General features: G+C 40.1%; 1 protein-coding gene across 1 annotated transcript in view; it reads left to right on the top strand.

Moving 5' to 3' along the window:
- PDE11A (phosphodiesterase 11A) overlaps positions 1-19,298 on the top strand; it is a 448,382-nt gene that overhangs the window by 187,427 nt on the left and 241,657 nt on the right. Inside the window, exon 5 of the mRNA XM_062196428.1 lies at positions 3,453-3,517. Within this exon, the coding sequence (XP_062052412.1) occupies positions 3,453-3,517 (65 nt within the window). The remainder of the gene's footprint in view (positions 1-3,452; positions 3,518-19,298) is intronic.

Here is a 19,298-nt window from a genome sequence, read left to right as displayed (position 1 = left end):
TGGGTTGAGTCCTGTCCACTCTACTTCAGATCCAACTCTGCTATGGCCTGAGAAAGCAGTGCAGGATTGCCCAGTCCTTGGGCCCCTGCACCTGCGTGGGAGACCTTGAGGAAGCTCCTGGCTCCTGGCTTCGGATGAGCACAGCTCTGGCCATTGCGGCCAATTGGGGATTGAACCAGTGGATGGAAGATCTTTGTCTCTCTCTGCCTTTCCTTCTCTCTCTATGTAACTGACTTTCAAAGAAATAAATAAATTGAAAAAAAAAAAAAAAAAAGGCTGGCGCCGCAGCTCAGTAGGCTAATCCTCTGCTTTGCGGCGCCGGCACACCGGGTTCTAGTCCCGGTCGGGGCACCAATCCTGTCCCGGTTGCCCCTCTTCCAGGCCAGCTCTCTGCTGTGGCCTGGGAGTGCAGTGGAGGATAGCCCAAGTCCTTGGGCCCTGCACCCCATGGGAGACCAGGAGAAGCACCTGGCTCCTGCCATCGGAACAGCGCGGTGCGCCGGCCGCAGCGCGCTGCCGCAGCGGCCATTGGAGGGTGAACCAACGGCAAAAAGGAAGACCTTTCTCTCTGTCTCCCTCTACTGTCCACTCTGCCTGTCAAAAAAAAATTTAAAAAAAAAAAGATTTCTAAGTAACTTTTTAAAGTCCTCACTTAACATAGATGTTCTAGTTACTTTTGCCATGGGACAAGTATGCCCTAAAACTGGAAGTTTAAGTCAATCATGTTTTTCTGAAGGCAGATCCATTTGGTGAGGAATTTGGAGAGAGGACAACAGGGATGGCTTGTCTCTTTCCAGAATGTATCGGCTCAAAATTTCAAAAACTGGAAGACTAGAGGTATCTTAATGGCTGAGAACTGGAACCATCTTAAAGTTGTTCATTTACATATTTGACACCTGAACTGGGATGGCTTAAGGAATGGGGATGACATTCAAACCATTTACCATGCCGCTCTATATGGTTTGCTCCCTTTCGGCATAGTAGCCTCAGTATATTTTGGCTTCTTACATCATGACTCAGGGCTTCAGGTACAAGTATTCTGACAAGATGGAAGCTGCATTGCCTTTTAGGACAACCTCAGAAGGCATAGAGTATCTTTTCTACAGACTCTGTTGGTTGAAGAAGTCATAAGCCTACCAAATTTAAAGGGAGGGAACAGTGTAGAGAAGACTATGGGATAGGAGATGTTGTGGCCATCTTTGGCCAATAAAATTTGTCACAATGAATGATTTCTTTCCTTTATTCTTAAAATTCTTTTTACTTTAAAAATTTAATGACTTTAACATTTTGCCACATCCACTTTATATGTATATATTGTATACATACACATAATAATTTTTTCTTGAAAATAGGAATATTAAAGTCACACAGTGGGTCCGGCACTGTGGTTTAGTAAGTTAAGCATCCACCTGCAGTGCTGGCATCCCATATGGGCGCCAGTTGAGTCTCAGCTGATCCACTTCTGATCCAGCTCCCTGCTGATGCCCTGAAGGCGGTAGAAAATGGCCCAAGTGCTTGGGCCCCTGCATCCACACAGGAGACTGGAGGAAGCTCTGCAGATCAGTGCAGCTCCGACCATTGCAGCCATTTGGGAAGTGTACCAGCAGATGGAAGATCTCTCTTTCTCCTCCTCTTTTTTGGAAGACCTCTCTGTGTGTGTGTGTGTCTCCCTCTCTCTTTCTGTAACTGTACCTCTCAAGTAAATAAATAAATCCTTTTTAAAAAAGTCACAAAGTGAGGGATTCATGATAATGATCATAATGTGGGGAGAGAATGATATATTGTCATGTATATGGTGTAATTCGGTGAAGTAATATTTATTATACACCATATGATATACCATCCATACAGTTTTTCTATTCTCTGCATATTAACTTCTATAAATAAGAGGAAATATGATATTTGCCTTTCTAGGTCTTGCTTATTTCATTTAGCACAGTGACTGATTCAGTAGAGGTTTAATTCACATAACAATATGAAATGAAATGTGCAAGAACTTCAAAAAGTTTTTTGAAAATAGGATTAAAAGTATAAGCTTAGTTTTGTGCAGAAACAATTTTTTGAAATTGATGCTTAGTTTCCTGATAATACACATTTCCCCTGTATTCTGAAAATAACTTATTTTGCCACCAAAATAAACTCAAACTCTGAATTCCACTTTTCCATGAACTTTTTGATATGTTCTATGATTGTCAAGGGCATTAACTTTTAGTTGAGTTATTGTCACTGCTCTACATTCAGCAAGTAACATACAATCTTCTTTGTGATGAGCCTTTATTTCCTTTTCCTATTTGCCCTCATGTTGCATTTTCCTACCTTGGGTTCATTTCCTCACTCATAAAGCTCTTTTAATATTTAATCTATTTCTAGTTTCCAAATCATTTTCTCAGGTGCCCATCAATTCCTTGTAAGTGTTTAATTTAAAAGACCTTTGAAGCATGACTGCATCTAGCTAAGTAAATCTAAACGTCAACCTTGGAAGCACCCAGTGACATTCAAATGTATTCTTTTCAATGTAGGGGACTTATTTTTCTATCTTGTGGTATATTTTGTCAAAAGAGGGTCAGAAATGTTGCCTTTCCCACTCAGCATTTGAAATATTGCTGTAAGAGCTGGCACTCTAGGGTCAGGCAGATTGACTTTAATTGTGTGAAACTGAGCAAGTTTCTCAAAAATTATGGGTTAGTTTCTTCATTTTTAGACTGAGGACAAAAATGTCTAATTTTTAGCACAATAATAAGGGAATTAAATCATAAAAGAGGCTTCTGATACAGGATGTAGTTCATAGTAAGAATCCAAAAGTAGCTAATAAGAAGAAAAATTACGTTGCCATTTTCTATACCCATAAATTCCTTTTCAAGGTTAAGTCTTGATCAATTGTTGTACGGGATGTGCTGGTTTCAGTGGACAGAGGAGAGAGGAATTGTTTGCACCAGTGATGACTGATGAAGAAGGTAGCGTCCTCTTCTTTGGGTGTTGACACCAAAAAGTTGGCCTGAGAGCAAGGATAAGCCAAATAAGCTACCCTGAGGAGCCCGAGGTAGATAGAGAGCATCCTTTTTGAGGTTGTTTTTGTTGTTGTTGTTGTTCCTACCTGATTCTCCGTGGATGATGACTGGATTGTTAAAAGGGCAGTGAAAAAAAAATTGTATATGAATGAAATGACCCTTTGACTAACCGCCAAACTTCATTGTATACTCCATTGTAAAAATATACTCAGGTTTTGTAGAATGTGTTAAGCCTTGACAATGTCTGCTATATATGATGTAAAATACAAAATGTAGGATAGACTTTTCCTTTTCCTCTCTCCCTTGAGATTTTTCCCCTTGAAATCTCTCTGTAATCTCCAATTATTGTAATAACCATTGTAAAGATGGAAAACATTTATCACAGTGTTTTAAACCGTGAGAAAACTCTAATTGACTTGGATTTACCATCTTTCTTTGCCGCAGGTGGTGAAGTTTACGAAATCCTTTGAATTGTTGTCCCCAAAGTGCAGCGCCGATGCTGAGAACAGGTAGGGCTTATGTCTGTCTTCGTCCTTGGGGTAAGCATCACTGTGCAATAATCTGAGGATAGGAGTTATCCTCTCTCTATATCAACAAGTGCGACCAAATGTTATAACTCTCCATAATTCAGAACTTACATAAAAACTACAGCTTAAAAATAGATGCATAGGCCGGTGCCGCAGCTCACTAGGCTAATCCTCCGCCTTGCGGCGCTGGCACACCGGGTTCTAGTTCCGGTCGGGGCACCGATCCTGTCCCGGTTGCCCCTCTTCCAGGCCAGCTCTCTGCTGTGGCCAGGGAGTGCAGTGGAGGATAGCCCAAGTCCTTGGGCCCTGCACCCCATGGGAGACCAGGAGAAGCACCTGGCTCCTGCCATCGGATCAGTGCGGTGCACCGGCCGCAGCGCGATACCGTGTCGGCCATTGGAGGGTGAACCAACGGCAAAAAGGAAGACCTTTCTCTCTGTCTGTCTCTCACTGTCCACTCTGCCTGTCAAAAAAAAAAAAAAGATGCATATACATTGAGCTTGCAACCAGTTTTTTTTTTAACTGTTGCCTCTAGCTTTTAGTGCCCCTTGTCCCTGAACCTTATAATGTTTTGAAGTAAATCATAAAGGGTTTTACTGATTACTGGACTTTGAAACCAAATACATTATGTAAGTTAATATGGAATAGCTGTGGAGCAACCTTGTTTTTGTTAAACCAATAGTTTCCATTTTTCTTCACACCTAAAATGACTAAAGAATAAAATCAGTTTTTAGATATTCCTTAACTAGGCAGAAAGCCAACTTTCCTGCTTTATTCTGTACCTTTGTTTCTCCTCCCCCTTTCTGTTTCCTTATCTTTAGCTGTTAACATCCCTTTGGAAAAAGAGTGAGAATTTCCAGTGTTTTACCATTTATCCACATCAACATCTTTGAGGCTGTAAGAGGGTAAAAATGAGGGTAAGGGACAACGAGGGAATATTTCTTAGCTTTGCAGTACTTCCCTGAATAATAGTTGGACTCCTACTAAAAATAAATTATATGATAGTCTACTTTGATCACCTCCAGAGGAAGGGCAGAAAAATAGTAAAATTGATCAAAATTCACATATGTGAAGATTGGTGAAACACCCAAGACTGATTGATGGTGACAATTTTCATGTCTTTACTGATACCAACACCAAGAATATGAGTATCTTCCAGTGATTAAGTGCTAGATATGCCAGACCCTATCCTAAATATTACATGTATTTAATTCTCAAAATGAGGTTCAGCATTTTTTTAAATTTTTTTTTTTATTTTTGACAGGCAGAGTGGACAGTGAGAGAGAGAGACAGAGAGAAAGGTCTTCCTTTGCCGTTGCTTCACCCTCCAATGGCCGCCGCGGCTGGCATGCTGCGGCCGGCGCACTGCGCTGATCCGATGGCAGGAGCCAGGTGCTTCTCCTCGTCTCCCATGGGGTGCAGGGCCCAAGCACTTGAGCCATCCTCCACTGCACTCCCTGGCCACAGCAGAGAGCTGGCCTGGAAGAGGGGCAACCGGGACAGGATCGGTGCCCCGACCGGAACTAGAACCCGGTGTGCCGGCGCCGCAAGGCGGAGGATTAGCCTAGTGAGCCGCGGCGCCGGCCTAGCATTTTTTAAGGCTTATTTTATTTATTTTAAATACAGAGAGAGAGAGAGAGAGAGAGCACTTCCATCCACTGGTTCACTCCTCCAAATGGCTGCAATGACCAGGGCTGGACCAGACCAACGTTAGGAGCCAGGAGCTTTTTCTATGTCTCCTACATGAATGTAGTGGCCCAAGTACTTGGAACATCTTCCGCTGCTTTCCCGGGTGCATTAGCAGGGAGCTGGATCAGAAGTGGAGCAGCTGGACTCAAACCAGTACCCTATGGGATGCTGGCATCACAAGTGGCAGCTTTACCCTCTATGCTACAATGCCAGACTCTCATCAAGTTTGAAGTAGCTTATTCAGAGTCCTGCAGCCAGTACTTGTTATCTCATCCAAACACAAGATTACCTGAATAAAACTCTCCTAACACCTGAGCTTTGCTTCTATTACCACACATAATTTAAAAATCTGATAGTTGATCATAAATGGTGAATATATAGGGTTATTGTTTTCCAAATTTAGTTGTTCAATCAGAATCAAGCTAGGAGAATTTAGTAGAAACTAAATCTAGAAGAAGCACACTGAGAGATTCTGATCCAATGTAGTAAAAGTGAATTCTGAAGAGCTGTATATTCAAAGAGCTATCTGCAAAATACTTGTTTCCAGATGTATTATTCAAGGGTAATTTGATGTTTTATATCTACTATTTCCCTTAGTTCAGGAAATAAAAGCCAACAGATTAAAATGGATATTTTAGTTATTTACCTTACTTTTTAGCAGATGTATGAAATTTAAAAGCAGTCTTCACTACATACTATGTAATTCCATTAGGGCATTTTGAAATGGAAAAATTGTGGGAACAAAAAGCAGGTCACTAGTTGCCGGGGCCAGAAGTCAAGAGAAGTTTTGTCTACACAGGAGTGTAGGAGTCTTGGTGAAGCTTTTCTACATCTTTTTTGTGGTAATGGTTATACAAGTGCACTTGTCAAAATTTACAGAACTGCACACTGAAAAGGTAAATTTTACAGTCTGTAGGTGATATCTTACACTGAAAAGAATTTTCCCAGACATCTTTTATTTAAGGAATACAAACTTCATGCATTTCATAAATACAACTTTAGGAATGTAGTGATTCTTCCTTCTGCACTTGCCCTCCTACACACACTCCCACCCTTCTTCTTCCTCCATCTCCTATTTCCATCGATTTTTACTAAGATCTATTTTCAATTAACTTTATATACATATGATTAACTCTATATCGAGTAAAGAGTTCAACAAATAGTATGGGAAAAAAAAAACTCTTCCTCAACCATCTAGACAAGGGCTATTCAAAGGCACTACAACTCAAATTGTCAGTTCCACTTCTACAGATTACCTTTTAGGTACTCTATTATATCACAGATCAGAGAAAACATATGGTATTTGTCCTTTTGGGACTGGCTTATTTCACTAAGTATGATGTTTTCCAATTTAATATATTTTGTTTCAAATGACAGGATTTCATTTTTACTGCTGCATAGTATTCCATGGTATACATATCTCATACTTTTTTTTTTTATCCAGTCTTCAGTTGATAGACATTGGGTTGATTCCATATCTTAGCCATTGTGAATTGAACTGCAGTAAACATGGGGGTACAGATAACTCTTTCATATACTTATTTCATTTCCCTTGGGTAAATTCCCAGGAGTGGGATGACTGGGGTATGGTAGGTCTATATTCAGCTTTCTGAGGTATCTCGATACTGTCTTGCACAGTGGCTGTACCAGTTTACATTCCCACCAACAGTGGATCAGGGTAACTTTTTCTCCACTTCCTTACCAGCATTTGTTGTTTGTTGATTTCTATATGAAAGCCATTCTAACATGGGTGAAATGAAACCTTGTTGTAGTTTTGATTTGCATTTCCCTTATGGCTAGTAATCCTGAACATTTTTTCATGTGTCAGTTAGTCATTTGGATTTCCTCTTTTGAAAAATGCCATTTAAGTCACTTGCCCATTTCTTAATTGGGTGGGTTGTTTTGTTGTTGTTGAGTTATTGAGTTCTTTATATATTCTGGTTATTAATCTTTTATCAGTTGCATAGTTTACAAATAATTTCTCCCATTCTGTTGGTTGCCTCTTCACTTTGCTGAGTGTTTCTTTTGTAGTGCAGAAGCCTCTCAATTTGATATAATCCCATTTGTCAGTTTTGGCTTTGATTGTGTGTGCCTCTGGGATCTTTTCCAAGAACTCTTTGCCTATGCCAGTGTCTAACAGGGTTTCCTCAATGTTCTCTAGTAATTTGATGGGATTAAGTCATAGATTTAGGTCTTTAATCCATTTTGAGTGGATTTTTGTATAAGGTGTAAGGTTGGAGTCTTGCTTCATAATTTTGCATGTGGAAATCCAATTTTCCCAGCACTGTTTGTTGAAGAGACTGTCCTTGCTCCAGGGATTGAATTTCGGTCATTTATCAGAGATAAATTGGTTGTAGATGCATGGATTGATTTCCTGAGTTTCTATTCTATTGCATTGGTCTATCCATCTATTTTTGTACCAGTACCAGGATGTTTCAATTATAACTGCCCTATAATATGTCTTGAAATTTAATATTGAAAGTGGGAAAAAAGAGATGTTTTGAATGAGATTTTTATATTCATGAAAATACATTTATGTTCATATCTATGTCAGCTAATCTATATCTAACAAAGATGTTTAGGCACAGTGAATTACTAGTGGGATATTTAGCAATTTTCCTAAATAGAATATTGTAAATTCACATAAAAAGCATTAGAAAAATTTCAATTTGTACTGATTTCTTTAGCTGGTAATAACCTTGTATAAGTGATCTATCTCATATATGGGAGTAAAGAACTTACAGTGTTATTAAACCCAACCTTTAAACCCTAATATTTTGATATTGTTATCTTTTAATGCTGGTGAATGTTCTTATGATCAGAGTTAAATACTTCTGGCTTTTTGATTGTTTTTAAACTTGAAAGATCTTCAAAAGATCTTCCATGTTAAAACAAAATGACTGGGGGCTGGCACTGTGGCGCAATGGGTAATGCCGCTGCCTGCAGTGCCGACATCCCATATGGGTGCCGGTTCGAGTCCCAGCTGCTCCACTTCCAATCCAGCTCTCTACTGTGGCCTGAGAAAGCAGTAGAAGATGGCCCAAGTCCTTGGGCCCCTGCACCCACATGGGAGACATGGAAGATACTCCTGGCTCCTGGCTTTGGATGCAGCTCTGGCTGTTGAGGCAAACTGGGGAGTGAACCAGCAGATGGAAGACCTCTCTCTCTCTCTGCCTCTCCTTCTATCTCTATGTAACTCTAACTTTCATATAAATAAATCTATTAAAAAAATGAAATGACTGAAGGTGCAGACTGCCATGGGCAAACTTTTATGATACTAATGAAAGAAAGGAAAAAGGAAAGGACAGATTTTCTTGTGAGAGACATTTGAAAAGTGTCTTTGAACTTTGACATTATGAGATCGACCTCTCCATCCTTCTATTTTTGGCTTTTAAATTAATATAGAATGTTCATTTATTTCAGAAGAGCTTTTCTGCATTGTCCAGCATTTTTTCTTCTTGTAGATGTGGGTTCCTTCAGTCTTTCCTTGGAAGTCAGAAAAATAAAGACTAGTGGCTGTAGCCAGTGGCATGGAAAAGACATTGAGCAGGCTATGACTCTACAAATCATAATCTGTACCCAACATATTGTAAATCTTTCCTTTAACCTTTCATCACTTAACATCTTCCCCCTAGGTAATATCTATTAGATGCCTCAGTCTTCTAATCATTGGTCATAGTTATAATAGTATAGCATTTAAAAGACAATTTCTATGACTTCATGGAACAATGTTTCAGGGTACTATTTCAAGTCTGATGAACTCTGGTTTGAGTGTTGCCAGTTTCCATGGATAGTCCTTGAAAACTGTTTTCAAGGGAAAAAAAAGCCAATTTCATTGCCAGCTCATTACTTCAGCTTAGTATCTTACAAGGATAACCTCTTTGTCATAGCTGGTGTCCTTTTGATCTCCATGCAGTCAGTACCAGCCAATCCAAAAGTTGAAAGGATCTGGTTCATTCCTCTCCGTGAAGTGTGTGTCTCCTCCAGAACATCCTTGACAATGTCTCCAGTGATAAAAATCCTTCATATTTCATGATGGATTTCTTCCATTGATAGAATTCAAATTGTCTGAAAGGAATATTATGTTGAGATATATTCCTGTAACTCCCACATCTTTGTTCTAAATATGTTCCTTGGAGACAGTCACTCCTTCACTCACCAGCCATATATTGAATATGCATTCTGTGATGTATTTTCTGCTAGGTCATGATGGGGCTACAGAGATTTAAAAAAAAAAAATCAGTAGTCTCCATCCTCAAGGATCTCAAGGCCAATAAAAAGCAGAGAGGTTAAGAATATAATATAAACATATCCAGATTTCACCAGAGTTTCACATTAGGGCACAAATAGAGTTTCATTAGGAGTTATCATTTTTGGCCGGCGCTGCGGCTCACTAGGCTAATCCTCCCGGTGCCTGGTTCTAGTCCTGATTGGGGCGCTGGAGTCTGTCCCGGTTGCTCCTCTTCCAGTCCAGCTGTCTGCTGTGGCCCAGGACTGCAGTGGAGGATGGCCCAGGTCCTTGGGCCCTGCACCAGAATGGGAGACCAGGAGGAAGCACCTGGCTCCTGGCTTCGGATCAGCTCAGCACAATGGCAGCAACGCACTGGCCGTAACGGCCACTTGAGGGGGATGAACCAACGGAAAAAGGAAGACCTTTCTCTCTGTCTCTCTCTCTCACTAACTCTGCCTGGAAAAAAAAAGGAGTTATCATTTGTACTTGATTGCTTGGTGATTTCTCCTTTCTAACATAATATTCCTAGTATCTTGTAAAAGATAAACTTGAACTATTTCTGGGAGTCTCTAAGATTTTACTGCTGACTCATTATTTCTTCTTCTAAGTGCTCAGCCATAAATCCTCTCCCCTGGACATGGCAAAGCAGCATCTGCAGGGTGTGGGCTTTCTTGCCCAGTTCAGAATTCTCATGAACACAACTGGACACCTCACAACTGTGCGGTAGCTCTGTGGCACTGTCTTAAATGTGTTGATGGCCTTCCTGCACTTGAAGATGGCTGGGTTTTTTGAAATGGGAAGAAGGCTTACTTTGCTACCCAAGTGAAATAGCCTATAGCCTGGTCCCTAAACATCCATGTGTGTGCCGTGTACCTCATTTTTTAAAACTTTTATTTAATACATATAAATTTCCGAAGTACAGCTTTTGGATTACAGTGGCTTCCCCCTCCCCCATAACTTCCCTCCCACCTGCAACCCTCCCATCTCCCACTCCCTCTCCTATCTCATTCATATCAAGATTCATTTTCAATTCTCTTTTTATACAGAAGATCAATTTAGTATATATTAAGTAAAGATTTCAACAGTTCGCACCCACACAGAAACACAAAGTTTAAAGTACTGTTTGATTACTAGTTATACCATTGATTCACATAGTACAACACATTAATGACAGAGATCCTACATGGGGAGTAAGTGCACAGTGACTCCTGTTAGGTTTTGTTTTTTGTTTTTTTGTTTGTTTGTTTGTTTGTTTTTGCCAGAGTGTCTTGGCTTTTCCATGCCTGAAATACTCTCTTGGGCTTTTTAACTGGATCTGAATGCCTTAAGGGCTGATTCTGAGGCCAGAATGCTGTTTAGGACATCTGCCATTCTATGAGTCTGCTGTGTATCCCGCTTCCCATGATGGATCATTCTTTCCTTTTTAATTCTATCAGTTAGTATTAGCAGACACTAGTCTTGTTTATGTGATCCCTTTGACACTAAATCCTATCATTATGATCAATTGTGAACTGAAATTGATCACTTTGACTTGTGAGATGGCATTGGTACATGCCACCTTGATGGGATTGAATTGGAATCCCCAGGCATGTTTCTAACTCTACTATTTGGGGCAAGTCTGATTGAGCATGGGCCAAACTGTACATCTCCTCCCTCTCTCATTCCCACTCTTATATTTAACAGGGATCACTTTTCAGTTAAATTTAAAACCTAAGAATAATTTTGTGTTAATTACAGAGTTCAACCAATAGTATTAAGTAGGACAAAAAAATACTAAAAGGGATAAAGTATTAAGTTGTTCCTCGACAGTCAGGACAAGGGCTGATCAAGTCATTGTTTCTCATAGTGTCCGTTTCACTTCAGCAGGTTTCCCTTTTGTTGCTCGATTAGTTGTCACAGATTAAAGAGAACATAGGATATTTGTCCCTTTGGGACTGGCTTATTTCGCTCAGCATGATGTTTTCCAGATTCCTCCATTTTGTTGCAAATGACTGGATTTCATTTTTTTTACTGCTGTATAGTATCCTCTAGAGTACATATCCCTAATTTCTTTATCCAGTCTACTGTTGATGGGCATTTAGGCTGATTCCAGGTCTTAGCTATTGTGAACATGTCTTTTAATTCCTTAAGATTTTGTCTTCACCCTTATTTCTCTATAGGTATTAGACTTTGAACTTTGGTCCACACTTAAGAACTAGACCACAAATTGAGAACCAGATGCTTAGTTGGTCTCTTGATTTCCCCATTTGTCTTCCACCAAGTTTGGATACTCAAAATCTCCTCCTCCTTATAATCCTTTCACTCCATGTTTATCAACTCATGCAGATTAATGAATGCTCCCTCATGCACAGATGTGTCTTGGTTTAGGCTCATATGCCCTACTATCAAGGAAATCCATGATTGCAAGGCAGTTGAAGACCATACGTTCTATAAAAGGTTTTTGCAAGGTGATTTTTTGAAGTATTTATTTTGGAGATATACACACACGGAGAAAACTCTCATCTGCTGGTTCACGAGTGTGCGTTAGCAGGAAACTAGAATAGGGAGACGAGCCTGAACTCAAACTCTAATATGGGATTCTGTTGTCCCAACCAGCATCTTAACTGATAGACCAAATACTTACCCCCAGAGTGATACTTAAATACAGAGGAGGGATACTGTAGGGAAAGAGAAATAGTTTTCTGTATACCTTTCTGAGTTCTTTGCTGGCACAATGCCCTGTAATAAAAAGTAGATTTGCAAGAAGAACACAAACAGAAATTATTAATGTGTGTATCTCATGTGTATGGGAGACATACACAGATAAAAATGAGTAAATTGCAAAGAAGTGGCTTAGAATTCCATCATCCATAGCATTTTCAACAAAGAATAATACATTTTTTGAGAAGTAACAAGACATGGGAAAAAGACTTTAAATATTCAGGGGAGGAAAATTATGGAGAAGCAAATAAATAGAGGAGTTTGTAAAGCTTGTTGTATACATTCCTCTGATGCCGCCTCCAGGGTGAGAAGGGTCTAAAATTGTCTTTGGTGATCACCTTTTGTCTTCCCTGCTTCAAGGCACACAGGGGGGAAGACGGGACTTTTCACTGGTCTGCTTCTCTGCAGTTACCCTCTGTGTCACACAATGTGACATATTTGGGGGCAGAATATTCTAGTTTCCTACAACACCCAGCTCATCATGAGAGAAGTGGAAGGTGGTCCTTTTGGATGTAGCAAAACTTCAGTTAGGTCCTATGGGACTGCTTTCCATGGGGGAGTAATATCACGAGCAGAGGCACTGGGTGAAAGAGAGAACATAGCATGAATGGATACTGGAATCTTTAATTAGGGCCATGAGCTGTCATCACCAAGACCAACAAAATTGATGGTGATAACTTCCAGCTCCTCCTGAGAACATCCAGCTTCCAAAAAAAGACATCTGGATGAGATTAGGGTCAGATCTTCTTGGAACCTTCAGCGATGCTCAAACCCTTCTAATTGGCCTGGAGACTGGCCACTTGCCTGTTTGCTCACAAGGGAGTGACATATTGAGATTTGTGCTATAAAAAAATCACCTGGGTGGTGGAGTGAAGTAAGACTGGAGAAATCGCAAACTGAGGTCACCTAGGGATTAGATCTGCCTTGCCTACATGGTGATGAGTCAGTGCTGTAAGATCCACTGTCTTTACCATTTCCAGATCAGCAAATGCTATTTTTTGACTGCTCTTTTTATCTCATGGTCACTCACCCTTTTTATTCTCCCTTTGCTCCAGGTTGCTAGTTCTTCTTAAAGTTCTGTTTCCCAGAGTAGAACATGATTTTCCAGTTTGTTATTTTTTTTCCAGAATCAGAACTTATCAGAAAAAGCATGTACTTCTCTTGTTCAGAGTACAGTTCTGTTAGTGCAGTGATTATTCATAATCATCTCATGTAGCCTCACTTTAGGACCTTTCCTAAGAAGCCTAATTTAAGAATATTTGGTGAATTAGCCTGAATAAACTTTCTTGGATTTCTTGTTCAACCTTTAATAAAGCTCTTTTGTATCCTCAGTAGGAACACGCAATTTGAATATGTACTTAGAAACTGGAAAGAGCATTTATAAAAGTCTTAACAGAAATTTTCATTTTGTTTAAAATATATTTGGCTATATTCTATTTATGTATCTTCTAGGTATAAATATGGATACTTTGGAAACTGCTTGTTCTCGGTTGTGCTACTTAAATTGTTTTTTAAGAAAGGAAATGATGACCTGGTATCCATAATTTCTAGGAGATAACAACTAGATAAAATAATTTTTTACATAATCATTTAATAGAATTTAGTGAAAATCTTGTTTTTAAAAAATCCAACTCTAGAAACACTTCAGCCTTCTGAGAATAAGGGAGCTCAGGGGACAAAATATTTTTTCCTTAAAGATTTGATCTTTATACTACATTTTTCATTCATTGGAACTGGAAGAGGAAGAGAAAAGTAAAGCTAGAGATCTCTGAGTAGCTAAAGGGCAAGACACTTTGTTTAATGAGCCTTTGATGCATGCAGGTCAGCCTGGAGTCCCTGGAGGGTACAGAGTTAAAAATACTCACTTGGAAAACATGAGCATATATGGTGGGTAGCATAATGCTCACACCAAAGACATCCATGTCCTCATCCCTACAATGCTACTTTACAATAGCAAAATGGACTTTGCATACCGGATTAGGAATCTTGACATGGGAGTTTATCCTGAATCATCTGAGTGGGTGCAATGTAATTCTCAACCTCTAAGAATGAAGATGTGACAAAACTTAGAAGTTAGAGAGATCCAAAGACCCAAGCTTTCATTGCTGACTTTGAAGATGAAGGAATGGGACCATGAGACAAGGAATGTGGAAAAGATGAGGAAAGAGATTCTTCCTCAGAGAACTGTAAGAATTGTATGATATTAACTTTGTGTTGTTTGAAAACCACTAAGTTAGTGGAAGCAATAGGAAGCTAATAGAGACTTTGCTTTTTTTTTTTAAGGTTTGTTTATTTATTTGAAATGCTGAGTGATAGAAAGAGGGAATGACGAGGGGGGAAGGGTAAAGAAGAGGGAAAGGAAGACAGAGAGAAAGGAAGAGAGAGAGAGAATCAGAGTCTTCCATTCACTGGTTTACTCCCCTAATTTCAAATGCCTGCAATAGCCAGAGTCGTGCCAGGTCAAAATCAGGAGTCAGTAACTCCATCTGGGTGTCCCACATGAATGACAGGAGTCCAGGTACTTGGGCCATCATCTGCTGCCTCTCAGGTACATTAGCAAGAAGCTGAATAAGATAAGAAACAGGGTCGCTGAGCCTCTGATATGGGATATGTGTTTCCCAAGCAGTAGGGTAATCTGCTGTGCCACATGCCCATGCTCTCACCCCCAGATGCTCTGATTTGAAAAGGAGTCCAAGAAGAAGATAAATCATAGAGGGAAAAAAAATGGAATAAGAAGAGACAAAGTCTTCAAGGATCAAGTAGAGGCTGAAATGTGTGGGGAAAATATGTCCAGTGAGAAATTCCCAGGAATGGGGCTGGTGAAGGATTTGTGTGAACTGAGTTGTGCTCAGGTACAAATTATTGGGACTGCTCTGTTCTTTGCATAGCACTCAGTTTGCTGTATTCAGCTGCTACTTGAGCTGTGTTGCCTAATCAAAAGCTTCTCTGTACAGCCACATGAAGTAGCTCAGATCCCACAAAACCAAAAATTCATTCTTTCACATGTCACTTCTGAAAAAAGGTAGAAAAGGTAGATCTTTTTAAGATATGAGAAATACTTAAGATTAGAAATTTGTTTTATTTTAAAGGTTATTTCACTGAGTTACAGTAGCATCAATAACATCACCCCCCAAATTCATGTGCACGTCTAACCTCAGAATGGAAACATATTTGAAAATAAAGTCTTTGCAGATATAATTACTTGAGGGATTTGAGATTCAATAAGATTGGATTTAACCTGGGTACTAAACCCAGTGGCTGGTTCCCCTATAGGAGGAAGGGGCACCAAGGGACACAAATAGGAAGGCTGTGTGAAGACAGAGGCCAATATTGGAGGGGTCTACAAGCCAAGGAATGCTAGGAGTCACCAGAAGCTGGAAGAGACATGGAAGGGTTCTAACTCAGAGCCTTCAGAGAGGACATGGTCCTGCCAACACCTTGTTATCAGTCTTCTGGACTCTAGAATTGTGAGAGAATAGGTGTCTATTGTTTTAGTCCCCAAGTTTGCAGAAATATACTATACCAGTCCTAGGGGACTAATGCGATCAGTTATCAAATGAGGAAGGTAAAATGGATAATAGTCCATTACATGTCTGTCCCAGCAACAGAGTTCGAGGAAGCAATGATTCTGTGTATCCACTATTGTGTACATTATAATGATTTTGTATTTAATTAGGGAAAGAGACTTAACCGTCATTGGAAATCTACTATATGTCTGATTTTTATTGTCTTAGTTAATCTCACAAATGTTCGTTGAGTTAGATGCAGTTGTCTTTATTTTACAAATGAGGGAACTGAGGTGCAGAGAGGTTAGGAGAATCGCACACCATGGCAGAGTAGTACACGTTAAACTGTTGGAACATCACTGCCTGCAAAGCTATGGGCCTCCCTTCAAGCTGGGTCTGGAAGGACTTCTCTTGGCTATCTAATGGCTCATTCTGTTAAGACCAAGGCCTTAAACTCTAGAAACATTTACATCCTCAGAGGGTCAGGTACATGTAAAAGACTCAAGTGTCAACAACCTATCTAGAAACAATTAGCTGAGTGTTAGAGGTTGCTAGCATAGTTAGAACACCTGATAACAGTAAGGTAGTGCCTTACTGAGACATACTGGATCTTGAGGCAAAAGGAAAAACTGGTCTTTTTGAAAGTTTTTAACATTTCATTTAGATGGAAGCTTTTGCATTAATTTACATATTTTAAAATAATTGCATTAAACTTTTTTTTTTTTTTGACAGGCAGAGTGGACAGTGAGAGAGAGAGAGAGAGAGAAAGGTCTTCTTTTTTGCCATTGGTTCACACTCTTTAATTGCCGCCGCAGCCGGCGTGCTGCAGCCGGCACACTGCGCTGATCCGAAGCCAGGAGCCAGGTGCTTCTCCTGGTCTCCCATGGGGTGCAGAGCCCAAGCACTTGCGCCATCCTCCACTGCACTCCCTGGCCATAGCAGAGAGCTGGCCTGGAAGAGGGGCAGCCGGGACAGAATCCGGCGCCCCGACCGGGACTAGAACCCAGTGTGCAGGCGCCGCAAGGCAGAGGATTAGCCTATTGAGCCACGGCGCCGGCCACATTAAACTTTTATTTACATTTATTACTGAGCTTTTGGTTCTCTTTTAACTTTGCATCTGAGGCAAGTTAATCCCCTCATCCCAATCCCTACCCAGCTTCAAGAAGACTGGGAGAAGGATCTTCAGGTCTTTGAAGCAAGTAGGAGTCTATGATATGAGTTACTTTACACGGATGCTCCAAAACACGGAGATGCAAGTGCCCATGAAGAGGGAGTTGCACAAGAGGAAGAGCAGAGAAAAGGGTGTGTGAGTGGCCTGAGTTGCTAAGACTTTAAGGAAGGCTTGCTTTCTTTTCCACACACAGTATTATTTTCTCAGAGTTCCCTGAGTATGAGTATTGATGGTTCTGGTCCTTTGTTTAGAGAGCCACTGGCAGCATGAGATATTTTAAACAGTAATCAACTGAAGATTCCATTTCCAAAATTGATACTCCTTCACTAGCTAGTGAAATACAGGCATTTGCTTCATGAGCAGATGAAAAGAAAAATTTACTACGCGCTAAATGCTATGTGAAGAATATGCAAAGAATGAGACTGAACTCAACAGTATGTGAATTATCTCATTTATTCCTCTGTTACAGATAAGGGTTAAGGAATATGTAAGGGCCACACGATGAGTGACAGATAGTGGTTGAAACCCAGTCCACCTAGCCCTAGCATTAATCCTTTAACTATTGTGTTTATTATTTGGTTGGGAGGCCAATTAACAGGAAACATTACTGAAATTGCTGAAAGAACACACTGCCTGGAACACAGTACTTGCTCAATAAATATTTAATGATGAGTTATTTGCAGACTTTTTTATTTCACGCTGAACATGCTGAAAGTTGGAATGGTGTCATAACACCACTGTGGCAGTTGGGATGCACTGTTTCTCAAGTATGTCCAAATTTGGTCTGGGCTGCTTGGATAGTCACTTCAGCTGGGTGAGATTGTTGCTACTATAGGTTTATTTTTCTTTAAAGATTTATTTAATTTATTTGAACATCAGAGTTACACAGAGAGACAAGGAGAGGCAGAGAGAGGTCTTCCATCCACTGGTTCAACTCCCCCATTGGCCACATCAGCCGGAGCTGCGCCAATCTGAAGCCAAGATCCAGTAGCTGCTTCTGGGTCTCCCATGTGGGTCCAGGGGCCCAAGGACTTGTGCCATCTTCTACTGCTTTCTCAGGCCACAGCAGAGAGCTGGATTGGAAGTGGAACATCTGGGACTCGAACTCGCACCCATATGGGATGCCGGAATGCCAGCACTGCAGGCGGTGGCTTTACCGCCTACACCACAACACCAGCCCCAGTACTACAGGTTTAGACTAGATGCTTGTGAATATGTCTTCAACAAGATCACACTATAGTTTGACCTTGAAATGAAAGGTTACAGTTTGGCTGAAAACATGGAAACAAGAGTTGGAGTCTAAGTTTGATATTAATGAAGAAAATATTTGTTGTAAAACTTGTCACAATGCTGAATGTTCTTACAAAGCAAAAGTCAATGCAGATACTGACAAGAAAATTATGAGTGCTGTTTTGTTACAGAAATGCATACTACAAAAGGATCACCTAACAAATGACAAGTCATGCAGTTGAAGGCTAGAAAAATTGCCAGAGTTCTCACAATAAGTGAAAGAAATTTCAAAACAATAAGAGGCTGGTATAATCAAATTCATCCTTGATCCAGGGTAGTTATTAAGGTAAGGAATAGCAATTCATCAAAAATTTCCAACTGATAGCAAGCTGCTTAACTTTCAGTGACAAGTGATGCAACTGAGGGGGAAAAAGGAAACTATGAATTCAATGAATCAGGAAGAAATTCTTAGAAAATCTCAGTCTCTTTTGATATGCCTGTCACTGCCAAGGGTGTTGAAACAATTAACATCAAGATCATAATCTCAAAATGTAGCAGTTCTGTATGATACCATGCATAATGATGGGTGGTCAAAAGTTACCACCATATTTAATTTTAAACAACAAAATCAAATTAAGCATGAGTAGAATTTTGGCTCCCAATATCTTCTTGTAGCCATATTTTCATGTTATATTACCTGAGCAAGGAGATTGCAGATTCCTTTAAAATAGGAATATTATTGAAGATTTTGTAGGTGAGTCCAATGCAATCACATAATCTCTTAAAAACAGATTTTTTTTCTCAGTTAAGGACAGAAAAGAAAGTTGGAGACACAAAGCAGAAGGGAAAAGTCAGAGACATTGGAAGCATGGAGTCCACGCATATTGTTGACAGCAGTGTAAGGGGGTCACATGTCTTACAACTGCAAAGAATTGAATTCTGCCACCGACTTCACTGAATCTGATTCTTCCCTGGAGCTTCCTGAAAAGAATGCAGCTCTGTTCACACTGTGATCTTGGCCTTTTGAGATCCAGAACAGCAAATCCAGCTGTGCTGTGATGAACTTCTCACTTCCAGAACTCTGAGAGAATAAGTGAATATCGTTTTAAGCTGCTATATTTGTAGCGGGCTGTTATGTACAGAAATGGAAAATGAATACATTGTTAGTGTATGACTTTGAATCTCAGTAAATGAGATTGAACTGAATGCTGTTAATATCTGCACATGCACCTGCAC

Source organism: Lepus europaeus, chromosome 1, assembly GCF_033115175.1.
Source record: "Lepus europaeus isolate LE1 chromosome 1, mLepTim1.pri, whole genome shotgun sequence".
Classification (NCBI taxonomy): domain Eukaryota; kingdom Metazoa; phylum Chordata; class Mammalia; order Lagomorpha; family Leporidae; genus Lepus; species Lepus europaeus.
This window is presented reverse-complemented; position numbering and strand designations above follow the sequence as displayed.